This window comes from Capra hircus, chromosome 5, assembly GCF_001704415.2.
Source record: "Capra hircus breed San Clemente chromosome 5, ASM170441v1, whole genome shotgun sequence".
Lineage (NCBI taxonomy): Eukaryota > Metazoa > Chordata > Mammalia > Artiodactyla > Bovidae > Capra > Capra hircus.
The window spans coordinates 41,022,226-41,040,985 of record NC_030812.1 but is presented as its reverse complement, the minus strand read 5'-3'; the positions used below and the strand labels follow the sequence as shown (position 1 = coordinate 41,040,985).

The window sequence follows — 18,760 nt, the reverse complement described above, 5'->3', positions numbered from 1 at the left end:
CTGGGAAAAATATTGGAAATTTTGTGCGTGTGTCTGACAAAAGACTTACTACAGAATACATAAAAGCTTTTACAAATCAGTGAGAAAAAACATATTTAAAAACAATCTAAAATTAATCAAAAAAACTATCAGCACTTCATAAGAATGGCTATCCAAATGGCCAACAAATGAAAAAAACTGCTTAATCTCATTTGTCAACAAAGAAATGAAAAGACCACAATGAAGTATAACTATAAACTTACCATATGCCTAAAATGAAAAATACCTGAGTGAAAAAGACTGAGATCAAACACTGACAAAGAATGGAACAACTAGAATGCTTATACATACTATATAAGGTTACTCATGGAAGATTCCAAAACCAGCAAATAAATGGTCTACTACTAATAAATGGTCAGTAAAATAATTACCTTTGGTGAGGCATGGCAGGGGCAGGAGTAAGTAGGGATAGGGGTGGGAGCCTTAGGATGAGGATAAGACTGGGAAAGAGTATAGGGACCTCTGGGATGAAGGTAAGCTTCTATTTCTTCTGAGTGGTGATTATGTATATGTGTTAACTTTATGACAAGTCATTGAGTGGTACACTAATGACTATGGTCATTGAGTGGTACACTAATGACTATGTCCTGTTGACATATGTATTATACTTTACAAGTGTAACTACTTAGATGCATAGCTACTAACAGCTAAAAGTATGTCTGATATATATTGATAATTGATGTTATGATAATTGGTCAACAGGACAGTTCAGTTCAGTTCAGTCACTAAGTTGTGTCCAACTCTGTGAGCCCATGGGCTGCAGCATGCCAGGCTTTCCTGTCCATCACCAACTCCTGGAGCTTGCTCAAACTCCTGTGTATTGAGTTGGTGATGCCATCCAACCATCTCATCCTCTGTCATCCCCTTCTCCTCCCATCTTCAAGCTTTCCCAGTTTCAAGGTCTTTTCCAATGAGGTGGTTCTTTACACAGGCCCTTCAGCACCAGTCCTTCCAGTGAATATTCAGAACTGATTTCCTTTAAGAATGACTGATTCGATCTCCTTTCAGTGCAAGGTACTCTCAAGAGTCTTCTCCAACACCACAGTTCAGAAGCATCAGTTCTTTGGCACTCAGCTTTCTTTATGGTCCGACTCTCACATCCATACATGACTACTGGAAAAATCATAGCTTTGATTAAACAGACCTTTGTTGGCAAAGTAATGTCTCTGCTTTTTAACATGCTGTCTAGGTTGGTCACAGCTTTTCTTCCAAAGAGCAAGTGTCTTTTAATTTCATGGCTGCAATCACTATCTGCAGTGAATTTGGAGCCCAAGAAAATAAAATCTGTCACAGTTTCCATTGTTTCCCTATCTGTTTGCCAGGAAGTGATGGGACCAGATACTATGTTCTTAGTTTTGAATGTTCATTTTTAAGCCAGCCTTTTCACTCTCCTCGTTCACTTTCATAATGAGGCTCTTCAGTTCCTTTTTACTTTCTGCCATATGGGTGGTGTCATCTGCATATCTGAGGCTATTGATATTTCTCCCGGCAATCTTGATTCCAGCTTATGCTTCATCCAGCCTGGCATTTCGCATGATGTATTCTGAGTATAAGCTAAGCAGGGTGACAATACATAGCCTTGATATAATCCTTTTCCAATTTGGAATCAGTCTGTTGTTCCCCCTCCAGTTCTAACTGTTGCTTCTTGACCTGCATACAGATTTCTCAAGAGGCAGGTAAGGAGGTCTGGTGTTCCCATCTCTTGAAGCATTTTTCATAGCTTGTTTGTATTCACAGAGTTAAAGGCTTCGGCATAGTCAATAAAGCAGAAGTAGATGCTTTTTCCGGAACTCTCTTGCTTTTTCTATGATCCAATGGATGTTGGTACTTTGATCTCTGGTTCCTCTGCCTTTTCTAAATCCAACTTGAACATCTGGAAGTTCTCGGTTCACATACTATTGAAGCCTCACTTGGAGAATTTTGAGCATTACTTTGCTAGCATGTCAGATGAATGCAATTATGTAGTAGTTTGAGCATTCTTTGGCATTGTCTTTCTTTGGGGTTGGGATGAAAAAAACTGACCTTTTCCAGTCCTGTGGCCACTGCTGAGGTTTCCAAATGTGCTGGCACATTGATTGCAGCATTTTCACAGCATCATCTTTCAGGATTTAAATAGTTCAGCTGGAATTTCATCACCTCCACTTGCTTTCTTCATAGTGATGCTTCCTAAGGCCCACTTGACTTCGCATTCAAGGATGTCTGGCTCTAGCTGAGTGATCACACCATCGTGGTTATCTGGGCCATGAAGATCTTTTTTGTATAGCTCTTCTTTGTATTCTTGCCACCTATTATATCTTAATTGACCTACAATATAACATTTTATTTCAATTATTTGACATTAGAATATGAGACATACTAATGTAGCAGGAGCCTAGATATAGTCTTGTTGCAGGTACACTTTTGAGAATAAAAACATCACCCATGTTACTAGGGTGTTGGGGAGAATTTAGTTCTATTCCTAAGAGCAGTACCTCTCAGTTGCTACTTCTGATGTGCACCTTACACTATCAGACTACCAATACTGGCAGCACCGGAGGCTTAGCTGCTCTCTTCCTTGCTTGTTAGGTGCCTGTAATAAGGTCTGGCAGGAGAGACTTATAAGTAGCTTTTCCTAGCCTTTTTCAGAATTGCTCTTGATATGAATAGAAGTGGTCAATAACATTAAAACAATTGAGATTATAGCCCCCAGGTAACTATTTCCTTCACATAATTTCAGTCTTTCTCTTAATGAGAAGCAAATAAAGGAGTACTGTCTTCTATAAAAATAACAGATTATATATAATTAATAATCAATCCCTCTTTTTCAATGATTTGCTCCCATGATTACTTGGTCTCAAGTAAGTCCTTTATAGAGTAAGTTCCAATATAGTTAATATAAAGACAGCACAGTGAAGGAGGAAAAAACATTGCACAAGGAATTATATATAGTCTTCTATCCTTAGTGCTTTCACTAACCATTTGTGTGACCTTAGGCAGATTTCGGGCTCTTGACTAGATCACTTATAACTCCTCTTCTGATGTGAAAATGACATGACAACATATGCAACTTTGCAATGTGAACCTCAATATATTAATAAGTGTAATCTTGTTCTTATCACAAGATTTTAAACATTGTAGCTATATAGTATAATAAATCTACTACACAATTATTTTTCTTTTCTCCTCTCACCAAAATTATGTAGGCTATTCCTCTTATCTTCATCTTTACCCCCAACTTTCTAATCACTTTCAAATGTCTTGCCCCTTTAACAATAATAATCAGACCAGCAAACATCTATTGAACAATTTCTATGATGCAGGCATTGTTCTAAATTTTACACATGTGATCTTCTTTAATCTTCATAACAACTCTGCTATAATTTCTCCCATTTTAGAATGTGGAAACTGAAGCACAAAATGGTTTAATGAGTTGTCCTATGTCACAGCCTCATAAATAAAAAAGCCAGATTTGAACTCAGACAATCTGACATCAGAGCCCACAGCATAAGAATATAATAAACATTAACCATTGCTTCCACCTAAATTCTTACTGTTTGCCATGGACTGTTTCAAGGCACATTAAATATATTATATATAATTTCTTAACAATTCTTAAAATATATTATTATTCTTACAGTTAAGAAAGGAAAATTTAGGCATATACAGTTTGTATAACTTTCTCAAGGATGAATAAAATAGCAATCAAGATTTGAACAGTAACCTGTTTCTTCCTTTTTCTCTTTTTTCCTCTTTTCTACCTTTTCTCCTTTTTCTCTTTGCTATTGTTCTCTTATTCACCCATATTCCCGATCTATTTTGCATTAAAATATATAGTATTATGCACTTCATTTGTCTCTAATGTAAGAGACAACTCAGGGCCTAAGCATAAATTAAGATTGAAGACTAAATTAGAATAGATGGTATTTAATTCCAAGACCCAAAGCCTCAAAAATAATGTCATTATCTAAAAAAATTAATTATTTTGTCTGAGTAAAATGATAACTTAATATTTTCATGTATTATATCATTATAAATCAAATATATTTAGTAAATATATACACACAAATATTATAAGGATATATACAGTAATCTTAGAAATTACAACATTGAAGCATACTTTCATAAAAATATCATCATATGAATTCATTTTATTATTATATTGCTTTTCTTTTCATAAAGCTTTCTTTTGAAAAGAAGTTTTAAGAATTATTTTGTTTCACTTATATCAACGGGACTATTATCACAATTTCAATCTAAAATTTTAATGCTGTTTTTTAACTTACTATGGTACTTTCTAGATTCATAGTATTTATTTTTAAATATTTTATTACATCATCTACAGAAGTGAGACTGTTAGATTTTTTGCATACATTGTTTACTTCTTACTGGTCTCTGTGGTGTTAATTTGTCACCATTAATAGCTACATTTTCTCTGCTCTATGTTGAATACTCCAAGGTTTTCTAATAAGATCAGTTCTTCCAAAGACTAACAGAACAACATCATAATTTTGTTATTGGGGTAGCTGCTAATGTATATTATACACAAACCTTCAAAATATCCATAAACTTGTACATATTCACTATAAATATTTGACAATTTTGCTAAACTTCTTAGTAGAACTAATCTTAAGACCATACAGTTTTGTGTCTTTTTTTCTCTAATACTTTTTTGAAAAAGCAATTTATTTTATTTCATTATGAAAAGATTAAATCTAAAATACTAACAATGCCTTTTTCAATATAAACTTTTTAAAATGATTAAAACAAATTTTGAAAGCATTAAATGAACAGGTAAAATTCAGTTTTCCTCATGGTCTAAATACATTGTCTATTAGACAGTTGAGCTGTAGAGTACATTTGGTATATATATCACTTATCACAAGGGACTGACAAATTCTACTTTACCAAAATGAATAAGTTTAGTTGAGAATGACTCAAATTTGACAAGTGTTTTTGTAAGAATTGGTAAAGCATTAAAGCACTGTTTTAAAATGTTAAAGCACATGGTAATTTTTTTGTTTTTATTGGATGACTTCAAACAAACAACTATTAATACTTAATTCTATACCAAAAATAACTGTAAATAGTGTGAATTCTGTTACATTTTTCTTAGTGTTGCCATTTATTTTCTAGGCAATAATTATCACCATGTATTAAGAACACTGATGTTCGTGATACGTTATTCTCCTAATTCCTCACAACAGCATTCTGAAGTAGTCTTTCTGATATAGAAAGGAATACATCTGACACAGATGAGGAAACTGAGGTTTAGACAGTTTAATTAACTTGACTAACAGGACACAGGCAAAAAGAGGAAAAGCAGGGTTGAGCAAAGCTCTGTCTCACCACAAAGCCAATGTTTTTGTCTAGTTCCTTCAATACTAACACCAAGTTTGGTCAAATGGTTTTTAAAGAGGAAGGTGAATGTTTTACTTTGGAGAGACAGAGGAAAATTCTTTTTTTTTAAATTCATAACATCTGTCCTGCCAATTAGAACCCAAACTGTCATCTCAAACATAACATTTTAATATTGTCCTCCTTGTCCTTACATTTCTTAGTTGTCCCAAAGGATGAAAAATGTTGAAAAAAAGAAAAAAACAACACTGAAACAGTGATAAGGTAGAATTAGACATGTGCAACTTTACAACCCTTATCCCCTCAATATCACCAAATAGGAAGTTATCTAATATACTACGTACAAGTAGAGGAAACCCTGTTCCATGGAATGAAGCACTCCCTTAAACAGTATTATTGATTGTTTAAGATAGTCAACCAACTCTTCAAATTACAATCAAGGCAGATCCAGGTTATAGAATATTTATAGAATAAACGCATGTTATGTGCAGAACTGAAATTTATAATACATGGTGAGAACTATTATACTCTTTTTGAAGGTATTAATTTGTGTTGAGTTTAAATGTAAATTAGAGAATCATTCTTTATTAGGCAGTATAACTGAAATTGCTCAAGATTAACCCCCCAAAACACTACACCAGAGGTTTCTGAAATACTGTAGAGCTGGAAAGATCTTTTAGGTCACTTCTTTTAAACAGTTGGTCTTATTATTGGATGTTTCAAAGTTCCCCATTGTTTCTGACCATTAAGGACTATAGAATGATGGCTACACAATTTACTCACACAACTCCAGCAGTGACACTTTAAAAAGAATTAATATGAAGCATATACTTAATATTAAGTGTAAATGTCATTACCACCATCTGCAAAGCCAGTTGCCGTGATAATAGGTACAGCCACCATAATTAGTCCACTGCTGCTCCAAACATACTTCATCAAGAACTGCTCTATCATGATGTACCATAAACGTTTGGATAAAATGAGGTTCATCTGATTTGCTAAAGCTTTGTAACTTTTCTGGAGTTGTTTCATTTCTACCTATGGAGAGAAAAAGAGATAAGAATTAACCTAGTATGAACTATAAAAATAAATAATGTGTGTTTGAGGACTTCCTTTAAAGATAATTTCATATTTTCTCTTTCTTAGTATACTCTTATCTCTGATTCTAACAACCAATAAATACATATTATGTCAGAATTAGCCATTATTTCACTTGTAATCACATCTAAATTATTTTCTAAGTATCTGATATTTAGTATACATAATGTTAAATATAAATCCAGACAAGTGATTTATACTTATGGTTTCAACCTTATCTGTATAAGATGTTAACAGTAAATGATAATCCATAAAATATGAATAAACAGCTAGAACCTTGTCCTTGATCACACCAAAAATAAGTGAAAATAAACACATGACATGCATATGTGTAATTAACTTCATTTTTGAGCACTCAGTTTACTGTTATGTCTAAATGCAAGAAGCCTACAGCATGTTATGATTTATATCACTGAGTTCAATGATTCAAAACAAATATGATTTATACAATGTATGAGGCCAATTTTCAAGTGGGAATATAAGTGCTAAATCTGCTTTAAATTTTCTTCTTCAGAATGGTACTACTATATAATTTTTTAAAATAATTGATGGTTTTGAAAATTAATTCTGTTTCATAATCATAATGCCATTTTAACTTTAGAATAATTTACTGTTTAATTTGCCAGGTCATTTGTATTAAGATTTAAAGATTTCTGTCATATTTAATATTCTTAAATGCACTGCAAGTTTATGTAATTAGGTTAACTGTTCTATGGACCTGCTAAATGTTGAAAATCTTTAATATATAAAAATATTCTGGAACTCCTTTCTCCTTCTTCATCTCTAATCTTTACTTTTCCCTCAAAACTAGGCAAAAGTTCATTTCCTTATCTTTTTTTATTTGTCTCAAAATATGATAAGCAATGAAAATGCCATTTGTAAGTCACTCTCCTATACTTCTTAGAACTAAGGAACTCCATCATTGACCAGTCATGCAAAATTGTTACACTTGTCTTCTTATATGAAAGCACTTTTTCTCTTGAAAAATAAACAATATCATCCTAAATTTTCCATCTCAGTGGAAGCATGTTTACTTAGCTTCTAAACATATATTTTTCTTCAGTGTTCTAGGACCATCTACTTAGTTAGGATTTTAGTTTTAAGAAAATCCTTTGGAGATAATTCTGAGCATGTTTGGATAAGTAGAGTTTTTTAGAGTGGTGAAAATGTTTCATGTTCATTCTCATGAAACTTTAGAAAAGTTTTCACTTAGCATATAATTCTTTAACAGTTTATGATTAAAAAGGGTAACAAAGCATATATTTTAATACAGGTTTAAATGTCATAAGAATCCAAAATGCTAAAGAAATGAGCACAAAAACAATACAACAGATGGTATCCAGCACTGCAATGGCAGTTTGAACAATCTCACATTTCACCCATCATCTTAATTTCTTTCTTACCTTATGTCCTCTGTAAAAGGCAATTTCTTCAACATTGGCTATGATTCTGGAGTGCACGTACCGCAAATAGCCTTTTCTATGAGCTTCTTCAGCCACCAATTTACCAAATTTGGGAGAGCAGGCTTTTAACACTTTAGCAGTGGCATATACCACAAGCCCTGCTAAAACAGTGGGCCCAATTGGGCTTGCTCCTCTGGATGTAGCAGTCTGGATAAGTGTATAGGAGGTCAGGATTACATCTAAAATAGGTTTGGTCAAATTGGAGTACAAGTGAGCCACCGACTGAGCAAACATCATAATATCCTCAGTAAGAGACTGGTCAGGGTTTGCCAGCCTCCCATCCATATTGATCACCTTATAATAAGTCTGATTTGCAAAATACGTCTCATAGGCATGGTCTACTAGACGAGTTCTGAAGGCCAAGGCCAATTTGCCCTCCAAGTACCTTATTGCACTGTTGACAAAGGTGGCAGGGATGGCAATCATAAGCCACTTGATTAACTTGATGATGAAAGTCCGAGGCTTCTTTTCCACAATGCTTTTCACAATTTTTCCATCCAAACCTGCTACATAAATAGACAGGAAGGTTCTTGAAATTAGAGCTACCGAGTGGAGGCAGAGCCATCCTGTTTCAGTGGTCACAAGTTTTGGAAAGAGAATTTTCCGAAGTTCTAGTAGCTGTTTGAAAAAATCTGCATTCACTCCAGGTGAAGGTTTTTTACAAGTGGCCTCGGTGCAATGCAGTATTTCTCTGTTCTCCGCAGCCGGGTAAGCGCCTTTTTTCTCCCTGTGGCCAGACTGCTTTAAATGCTTGCCAATGATGGGATAGAGGGTTTTCAGAGCATATGCTGCAGCTACCACACAGGCAGCCCTTTTAGCAGCCCTTGATCTGGTCCATTTCACTCGATCAGCTGCTGCATTTAGCATATGTATCATTTTCCCAGTTACCCAAACCGGCTTCAAAAAGAATTGGTTTTAAAATATCATGCTCCACAGGAATTCCCAGAAAATGTTTCAGAAAGTTTTACAGCGTTCCATAGTTTGCAGCGTTTCTCCTCTTCTGTTATTGTTTTTATTTTTAAAAATTTTGTTCTGTGACAGATGCTTCAGAGCTCAGGCTCCACCGCGTCTACTGGGGATGATTCCCTCAGAAGCTCAAGCTGCACGGAGCAGCCCCAAGCTCCTCCCTCTCAGCCCCCTCATTGGCTGTAGGGACGAAGGGACCCTTGGAATCCTCGCTGCTTTCCTTTGAACCTTGAAAATGAAGAGAGAGCAAAACGAATTATATCCTTAAACAGTTCAGAGAGTTAAATGTCTATTTTTGGAGAGGTCGAATCAGGGCAGCTGCTGGCGACAAAACCTGCCTAGGCGACTGAGCATGCTCAGCGTCACTTAGAAACCCACAGAAGTTTCAGAAAATACATCACTTTAACGTTTTAGTAGATACCACAAAGGAAGAGCAAAAAGAAAGGGAGATTTCCAAGGGCTAAAAAGGGAGATTTCCAACAACGGAGAAGCAACCGGGGAGATGATGGAGGAGAGGATCAACAGATAAAGGGTATGGAATCAATCTGAAAGGGAGAAGAAAGTAGCATATGGGAGGGGCACTGGAAAAAAACAAAGTATCAAATATTCGGATCTGTTTTTCAGCACTCTCTCCTCCCCATTTTTTTTTTCTTTTAGTGTCTGTGATTTCACATGAAATCCAGAACCTATCAAACAAGTTGTATGAGGCTATTGTTTTGTAAATAAATGGGAGATAAGTCTCAGTATAATAGAAAATAATTCTTTGCTGTGACTTCATTCCAAAGTTTACTTGTCCTTATAATAAAAATCTTCAAGCCCCATAACTGCTATTCTTAACAATGGAGATCTGATACACTGGTGATTATTTACAAAGTGACTATTAAATAAATGAGAGCAGTGTTTCACTTCTACCACCCCTGTGTCCTTTAGAGAGTTGGTACTTGGAGGTATGTGCCTTTATATTCAAAAGTTAACCATTTGGGAGTCAAAGGGGAATTAGACGATAGAAATAGCTTCTCTACCATTCTACTTCATTTTGCAAGAGTTGCTTGTCTTTTGTAAGCTTATGTTTTGTTTGTTTTGTTTAGGTTTAGAGGTAGTCTACTTCCCATCTCCATTTTGATTATTTGATAAAAATCAAGTGTTCAAAAATATTCTCAGCATCTCTAATGGAGGACTAAACTGTAAACAAGCAAAATTGTGCATATTTTGAAAAATGTAACAGACATGTTTTTTAGGCAAAGATGAGTTATTCTCAAAAATGCAAAAACATTTTTGCTTCTCCACCCCTCGTGACCTCCCTGCCCCACACACAACACACACAAACATTTCTAGTCAACTGGAATCCTGGGAAGATGTCCATTAAATGAGAATGGAAGTTGGCAAATTACAACCCAACCAGTGGGCCACATTTGTCCCACCAATTTTTATGTAGCTTATGAGCTAAGAATGAGTGCTTAGTAGCTTCAGTTGGGTCCAACTCCATGTGACTCTATGGACTGCAGCCGGCCAGGCACCTCTGTCCTTGGGATTCTCCAAGCAAGAACACTGGAGTGGGTTGCCATGCCCTCCTCCAGGGGATATTCCCAACCCAGAGATTGAACGTGTGTTCTTTACCACTAGCGCCACCTGGGAATAGTTTTTACAGGTAAACTCTGGCTGCTGCTGCTGCTGCTGCTAAGTCGCTTCAGTCGTGTCTGACTCTGTGTGACCCCATAGACGGCAGCCCACCAGGCTTCCCCATCCCTGGGATTCTCCAGGCAAGAACACTGGAGTGGGTTGCCATTTCCTTCTCCAATGCATGAAACTGAAAAGTGAAAAGTGAAAGTGAAGTCGCTCAGGCGTGTTCGACTCTTAGTGACTGGATGGACTGCAGCCTACCAGGCTCCTCTGTCTGTGGATTTTCCAGGCAAGAGTACTGGAGAGCGGTGCCATTGCCTTCTCCAAAACTCTGGCTGAAATACACCAAAAGAATAATAATATTTTGTGATGTTAAAATTATATGAAGTTTTTGTGTCCATAAATGAAGATTTACTGGAACATAGCCACACCCATATATTTACTTATTGTCTGTGGCAATAGAGACAATTAGGTAGATGAAATAGAGCTCAGAGACAGAATTAGGTAGATGAAATAGAGCTCAAAATAATCATTACCTGGCCCTCTAAGGAAGTTTGTCAGTCCCTGTGCTAGAATATTAAACCTGTCTCATTGTTGAATGACCGTCACTATTCAGGTGGCTAAAGAACTATTGTCACTTTTATAAGTAACCACAAACATTCCTCCTTTTCCAAATACTTATATGACTTCCAAGAATCATCATAGTTCTCTTCATTTGTTTGCATTCAATTCAGCAGATTTACTAATACATAAGTGGCAAATTCATGCAAGACTCAGATAGTTGGCCATAATAGGAGCATAATCTATCATTCCATGAAGACTTTCTAAGTCTGTACATAGAGATCATAGTGCCATTTTTATTTTCAGAAAAATTTTTGTTCCTAATCCCATGCCTTTCAGTGTCACAATAAGGCTGCCTTACATTTATAAAATTGAATTCTTTATGTCACATCTCCTGACCGTGACAGGACATGTGGAGGGTCAGGATAAACGGAACTTGGGGTATAGGAGGATGTTCAGTTGGCAAAACATGATACACAAAGGGACGCATGGATCAGAAAGCAGTTGGCAGCCAAGGGAAGTGGCTTGCATCACTGGCATAGGGCAAGATGAGGGAAGAAGCAAGGCAGTGGGAAATCTACAAGCTAAGAAAATTAGAGACCTAAATACATAGGCAGGTCAGTTTATCAACTGAAAGTGAAACTCAGGTACAGGAAAAGCTCTTAAAGCCTAGAATGAAAGACTTATTAGAATGAAGAAATGGGTATAAAAAAAATAATCAAGATAGAAATTTGGTTGCCAGAAATGTGGTACAAGGAAATTTGAAGCTCAGTTACTAGAACTGGGAAAAGATCAATATAAGGTTTAACTTGTTGTAAAACCACTAAAGTACAGACCTAACTATCACCACTTAAATTCCACAACCCCCCTATAACCGTACTCTGCTCCCAAAGGCTAGTATTGATTTGAGCTCCTGAGACTAGACTCAAGCCTTCAGGAAAGGCAGAGATGGTAGAAAACCAGATAGGTAATTCCATTTGGAAACATATGCCATTTAAACAAGAAACTAAGAATGTCAAGGTCCTTCTTTCATAATGCAATTTAAGCAACAATAATGTTAATTTAGTTTGTGTTTGAAACTAGAGAAAAGGGAGGTGAAAAAAATCACTGCTTACTATAGCAAACATAGCTTTACATGTTTTTATGTGGAAAAGTAAAATTTTCTTAACAGGGGAGGAATAATCTCAGAAAAAGATATTGAAAGTAAGTAAAAATTAAAAATAAGCAATAATTATTAAATTAGTCTGTTCTCAAGTGTGATACTCTCAATGTCCATGTCAAAGTGGACATTACCAATGTTCATTGAAGAACAGAATTAAATACATTTTATAAATGATACAGAATATATACATATATTAGAAAAAGTATATGATTTATAAACTGTAAAACATCAGAAATAATTTTTATAATAAACTAATATACATTTGCTGCTGCTGCTAAGTCGCTTCAGTCGTGTCCGACTCTGTGCAAACCCAGAGATGGCAGCCCATCAGGCTCCCCCGTCCCTGGGATTCTCCAGGCAAGAACACTGAACTGGGTTGCCATTTCCTTCTCCAGGGCATGAAAGTGAAAAGTGAAAGTGAAGTCGCTCAGCTGTGTCCGACTCTTCTCGACCCCATGGATTGCAGCCTTCCAGGCTCCTCTGTCCATGGGATTTTCCAGGCAAGAGTACAGGAGTGGGGTGCCCGATATACATTTACTAGTATATAAATAAAAATATATCATGCAGATAATGCATGCTTATGTTTTTAGATAGTAAGTCACCAGAAAGTAAATGATTTTTAATAATAATGATGTTAAGATTTAAGAATTTTGGATGGATTTTTCCAACAAATGCTAAATAATATTTTAGCAGTGCTGTATTTCTTTCTTGAACTGTTTCCTGACCCAAGAGATTACTTAGTTGCCCTCTGGCCCAAAATAACTCAGTATTTGACTCATTATCTATCAGTTGTGCTAGCCTTTTTCATGCGAGGCATAACATTGACAATGAAATCTTAGGTCAACATTTCAGTTGTTACAAATAATACTTAATATCTAGTCTAATTCAAACCAATGATAGACGTACTTCACTGAATTTTTGTTATAAAAATCAGTACTTATATGATTATATATGGAGAAGGGAATGGCAAACCACTCCAGTGTTCTTGCCTGGAGGATCCCATGAACAGGTGAGCCTGGCAGGCTATAGTCCATGGGGCCGCACAGAGTTGGACATAACTGAAGCAACTTAGCCCATGATTATATAAGATGCCTGCCCTGGGACATTATCCTATTTTAGGTACTATTTCTTAATGACTGAACAGAAAATGTATTATATTTGAAATTATGAGATATTCTCCAGGTTAATATGTGAAAAACGATCACGACATTTGAGGGAAAGAAAGTACTTTGTGCATTTGTTTGGGACAAGAGATTTCTAGTTTCTAATCAAAATATAATGAACAGTTTGTAAGATACATTTTTGTAAGGATATTCAAATATAACACAGAAATGAACAGTAAAACTCAATTTTGTTTTGAGTTTTTTCCAGTAAAGAGTTTAAAGTCTTTGGGCTTTTATAGCTAAATCAAGTTTTGATGTGGCGTTCTCAAAAAATTACAAAATACACAGACTTTTCAATTACTATAGTGCAATGTTTCTAAAATAGACAAATGTTTACTGAATATTAAAACTAAAAACGAAAGATTTTAAAGGATTTGGAGAATCGGTATGTGGGAATGGAACTATTTTTAGGATTATGGATCTGTAACTTTGTCCTCGCTTTCTTCAGCAAGAGAACTAAATAAAATTACAGTGTAGGTGGTTTGAAACACTAACCCATGTGGCCACAAGTCCGTATTTCATTTACTTAGGTTTCCCCCGTCTGAGCGGTTAAAACTGTTGTGTTCTTCCTTCTTGACGTGGACTAATTGCTCTCCCACAGCTTCGCTTCCGGCTCTGTCAGGATAGGTTCCCTGCAGAAACAACAGAGGCTGCCTGGAGGCCTGGAAGCCGCCTACCCCAGGCCGCAGAGGCTGTCGGGAGGCTGGGCCATACTGCCCGGAGGCGGAAAGGAGCCATCTGAGGCCAAGGAACTTGTCGCTCAGCGCGAAACGAAGACGCCGGAGCACCGGCAGTCAGGACCCCAGTGACTCTTTGCTCCGAAGTTTTGAGGAGATGAATTGGGTCGGGGGTTCCCGGTAAGTTGTCGCTGGCGCTTGAGATTGTAGCCCTCGAGTCCCTGGATATTCATTCCCATAATGGCGCCTCTTTCCTAGGCCCTGAAGGGCAGTGCACAGACTTAACTGGAAAGAACTTGCCAGGAGTGGGTTTTTTAATCGTTATCCAACTGAGCGACTTCACTTTCACTTCACTTTCATGCATTGGAGAAGGAAATGGCAACCCACTCCAGTATTCTTGCCTGAAGAGTCCCAAGGACGGAGCCTAGTGGGCTGCCGTCTATGGGGTCCCACGGAGTCGGACACGGCTGAAGCGACTTAGCAGCAGCAGCAGCAGCAACGTGGGACGGCGTAGCGCAAAGTCTCTTCCTAAACCAGAAGCAATCCTTTTTTCTCCCCCGCTGTGTTTCCCAGGGCTACGTGGAGCCACATTCCATGAGGTCTGTACCTGCTCTCTGTCCTGCGTCCTGCTCTAATGAGGCCTCTCAGCACCTGATCCCTTTTCTGCCTTCTTTCTGTCCTGCCCTTCTTTCTTGGGAGGGGTTTCTTTGGGTCAATATGTACTCTTTGCATGAACTTGAAAAGTATTATGATGGAAGTTGCTGCCCTTAAATCCTTTAATGGGAGGCGGGATAAGCATCAACCGTAAAAATCCAGTATAGTTTGCTTCCAAAGAAGGTAGAATAAATTTTTATTTTACTAATTTACAGAGAATTTACAATGTATTTTGTATTTAGGAGTAAAACATAATAGGTTGGAAATTTAGTTTTATATAACCTGTTCATTGCTGTTGACCTTGAAGTCCACAGGATGGAAATTATGTAGCCCCAGAATTTAATTATGATCAAATTTCTTGATGAAAAAAAATTGTTGTGATTGAAACTGAGCCATTAAATACATATTTTTTTTACAAGTAGACCCAGGAGAATAGTATATGGATGTAAAATAACACATTTAAATTCTAATGAATTTTATAAGAGGAAGGACATCTTTTGCATTCACCAGATATTGTTACTGTGCCCAATAATTTTAGCAGATGCATTTATCCTGTTGAAGAATGTTAGCATTTTATTTTAGAAATTTATCTTCATTATTTCTGCCTAGAAAGTAAGTTATAACATCAAACTTACACTTTGAGAAAAGTGAAAATTCTCATACAGGCTTTGCAAGATTTACTTGATATATGATTATAATTTCATACAACTTGATTATAATATTCTTTAAAATGTGACTGTTAAATAAGTCATTTCACAAATGCTGAAGCATTTAAAAATGTATTACATCTTAAGCCTGAAAATGTTGGTGCTATTCTTACTCTGTCATATATCTCAAATTTCTGATTATTCAGGGAGTAGTATTTGGGGAGTTGCTATTGGGAGGATTTGACTAGAGCATACCACAAGAAATCTGTAGTCAAAGACTGTGTTTCTCAAAGTGAGATAGTACTGTACCTAGAATTGTTAGTTACCAGGGCGATTAAGAAACCACAGAAAAAACAGACACATCTCTTTGGAGCATCAGTTTTACTCAGAGATGAGAAGAAAATAATATTTTAAAATTTAAACCATCTTGGATACATTATAGAGCAAATTGCAAAACTCTTGTGAAATTTTAAGATAAAATATGCAATTTTAAAATAAATTTTCTCATGCATGGTGAGGGTGGAAGGGGTGAATGGGCTCCTTAGGGTCAAACCCAGATTGGTAATGAAACAATGAGTATTTCCACTTTCTATTAATACTGTCGACAAGATTAGTTGATCATGGTATCTGATCTTGAGACCCTAAAGGGCCTCAGAGTCCCAGAAAAGACTTAGTAATCACTAACAGCTGATTGGTGCTACTATACAATAGAAGTTTTAATTATTTTACTAGACCATCCTGGAGTACTTACTTATTCTCCACTGATGTTAGAATTGTGCTGCAGTTGAAAATTTTGAGAACTATTAGGAACTTAAAATATAGACAAAGGAATTAACTGGAGAACATTTACCATGTTCCGTCAGAACAACTGCTTTGTCATAATATTCAACATAAGTATTCAACAAATATGTCCTATTTAAAGCACTGTTAGTCTGTATAGGGGGATTCAGATATAAAAGGATATAATTTTGGCCCACAAAAAGAATATGTGGTAGAATGGTGAGATTAGAATTAGGTAAATGACTATAATAGTAGATAAATAGCACTTAATATCTAACAAGCACTGTTCTTTTTGTATATTAGCTCATTTTTTTCTTAACAAGAACCCTATGAGGTATGTACAAATGTACCCTCATTTTAATGATGGGGAAACCACTAATGTTAAATGGCTTGCCCAAGATCACCTAGCTAGTCACTGGCAGAGTTAGGTCTTGAGAACACTGTGCTTAACCACTGTGCGTGCTAAGTTGCTTCAGTCATGTCTAACTCTTTGTGACCCTGTGAACTGTAGCCCACCAGGCTCCTCTCTCCATGGGATTCTCCATGTAAGACTACTGAAGTGGGTTGCCATTTCCTCCTCCAGGGAATCTTCCCAGCCAAGGGATCAAACCAGCATTTCTTATGTCTCCTACCTTGGCAGGCAGGTTCTCAAAGATGAGTCTTATAAAAGTGGCCTGTGGATAAATAAATAAAGGGCTGTGGCTATTTAGAGAACTGAGAAGCAGGAAATTATATTAAGCCTTGAAGGACAGCAGTACTGCACAGAACAAACACCATGAAAAAGCAATGAAATACAGAAAGTTGAAAAGGATATAAGATAAATAATCAAATTGGAGACCTAATCTTTAGCAGTAGTTCCTAGAAGAGTTGGGTTGAGGGAGGAGGTATTAAAGAACTTGGAAGAATTATTTAACAGATAGTAAAGGGGTCTGTATAAAGACAGGAAAACACTTAAGGGACCTATACATTTTTGTCAAGGGAATGAATGAAGCAGGCTATAGCAAGTTTGTTTTGGTCATAGCAACTTGATTGCATGCATTCAATTGAAGCAGAGTATTCTTGTATATTATAGGAACCTGATATATATTAAGTTTAATTGCAGAATCATCTAAATAGGAGGATCTTTACAATTGCAAAGGTCTTTACAGTTTTCCTTGGCATAAAATAAACTTGGCATTTGACTTTTTGCTGCTTTTCAATTTAGGGCTCTACCAGTTAGTTATACATAACATGTTTTTTATTGTTAGGGAAAGGGCTATGAAAGAGGTAAGGTTCCCTTATATTCCTTTTTAAACTACTTGTGTTTTCTTTAGTGTTATGGCTTGGACATCTTTGTAAAATGTCATAACATTTCATTTCGAGCAAAGTCTCATTTAGGGTAAAGATATTTTATCTAAGTTGAAACTAATTTATATATCTCTGATAACAGGTCGCAATCTACTGTCCCTGAAACTTGGTAATCAGTGATAATGTCAGATTTTTCAATTTAATAGACTGTCCTAAAATTATATATATTTTTTATTATAAAGTGCCCTTTACAGACTTCTCCAGACAAAATAAAAATATTAGTAATTTGTCACTGTTACCAATTAAAATTCTTTTTTACTTATTTGGGAATTTTGGACCTAGAACTCTGATTTTTGTTTTGTATTTTTTATAAGTCACCACTGAGACCCTGTATTTTTCTACTCAGGTTAATGTAAAATTTGAGATAAGTCAGGTATAAGCACTGATTCTTTAAATTTGGAAAATATTCTCTTTTATTTTCCTTGTTTATTGACCAGTGACTTCTTTTACCAAATTCATAGCTACCTCAGAAATGAAGGTGGTAGGACAGAGGAGAAGGAGGTAGAATATAAAGATGTAACCAGTTTGGGCCACAATATGCAATTCAGAATGAGATCAACTTTTTATAACTTAGATTAAAGAATGTAACCAGTGTTATAAGAAAGACACATATAAAGTCTTATTTATATTTAGATGATGGAGAGGTTTGTAGTTCTAAATGTAGGCCTAAAACGTTCGTTTGTGCAAAGCGTTTGTTTAATACTATGCATCAGGTGTTGTGCCAGGTGGAGGTACAAAATAATTGAAATTTAGTCAATGATAGATTTGACTCTATAGTTAATAGTTTATTGGGAGGGGGGAATATGACATGCCATTAAGCTTGAAAATGTTTAAGTTCAGAGGCTAAAATAAGTAATTTAAAAAATAGATACTGTGAATAATAGTAAAACATAGGATAGTTTTAGATAGGATTTGGCAAATTAGAAACAAAAGTGAAACTTCATATAGAAAAAGACAACAAGAAAATAAATACTGCATAAGTAATTTGAGATAAGATTATACATTTAAATATTTAAAAATGTGTGTGATGTCTCCTTGATAGTGAAGTGAAAGAGTGAAAAGTTGAAATTTGATCTGTTATTGAAGACTCATTCAAATTCGGAAGTTATATAATAAAAGTGGCATTTTATGACGATTTGTGGTGTTAGTAGTGTGTAGGTTGGAATATAGCAAGACTCCCAAGATATACCAGTTAGAATTCTGCTTGGGGAACTAAAAACAACTAATACTATTTTTTCATTTTCTGATA

The 18,760-nt window shown here is 35.9% G+C and overlaps 2 protein-coding genes across 2 annotated transcripts in view; one reads left to right on the top strand and one right to left on the bottom strand.

The window, feature by feature from the left end:
• Nucleotides 1-8,992, bottom strand: part of ABCD2 (ATP binding cassette subfamily D member 2) — a 90,098-nt gene extending 81,106 nt beyond the window's left edge. The window contains exons 1-2 of the mRNA XM_013963869.2: nt 7,875-8,992; nt 6,231-6,411 (exon numbers count right to left, since the gene is read on the bottom strand). Of these exons, the coding sequence (XP_013819323.1) occupies nt 6,231-6,411; nt 7,875-8,810 (1,117 nt within the window). The 5' untranslated portion in view covers nt 8,811-8,992. The remainder of the gene's footprint in view (nt 1-6,230; nt 6,412-7,874) is intronic.
• C5H12orf40 (chromosome 5 C12orf40 homolog) overlaps nt 9,013-18,760 on the top strand; it is a 92,518-nt gene continuing 82,770 nt past the window's right edge. The window contains 3 exon segments of the mRNA XM_005680229.2: nt 9,013-9,082; nt 9,989-9,996; nt 14,034-14,263. Coding sequence (XP_005680286.2) covers nt 9,013-9,082; nt 9,989-9,996; nt 14,034-14,263 — 308 coding nt within the window.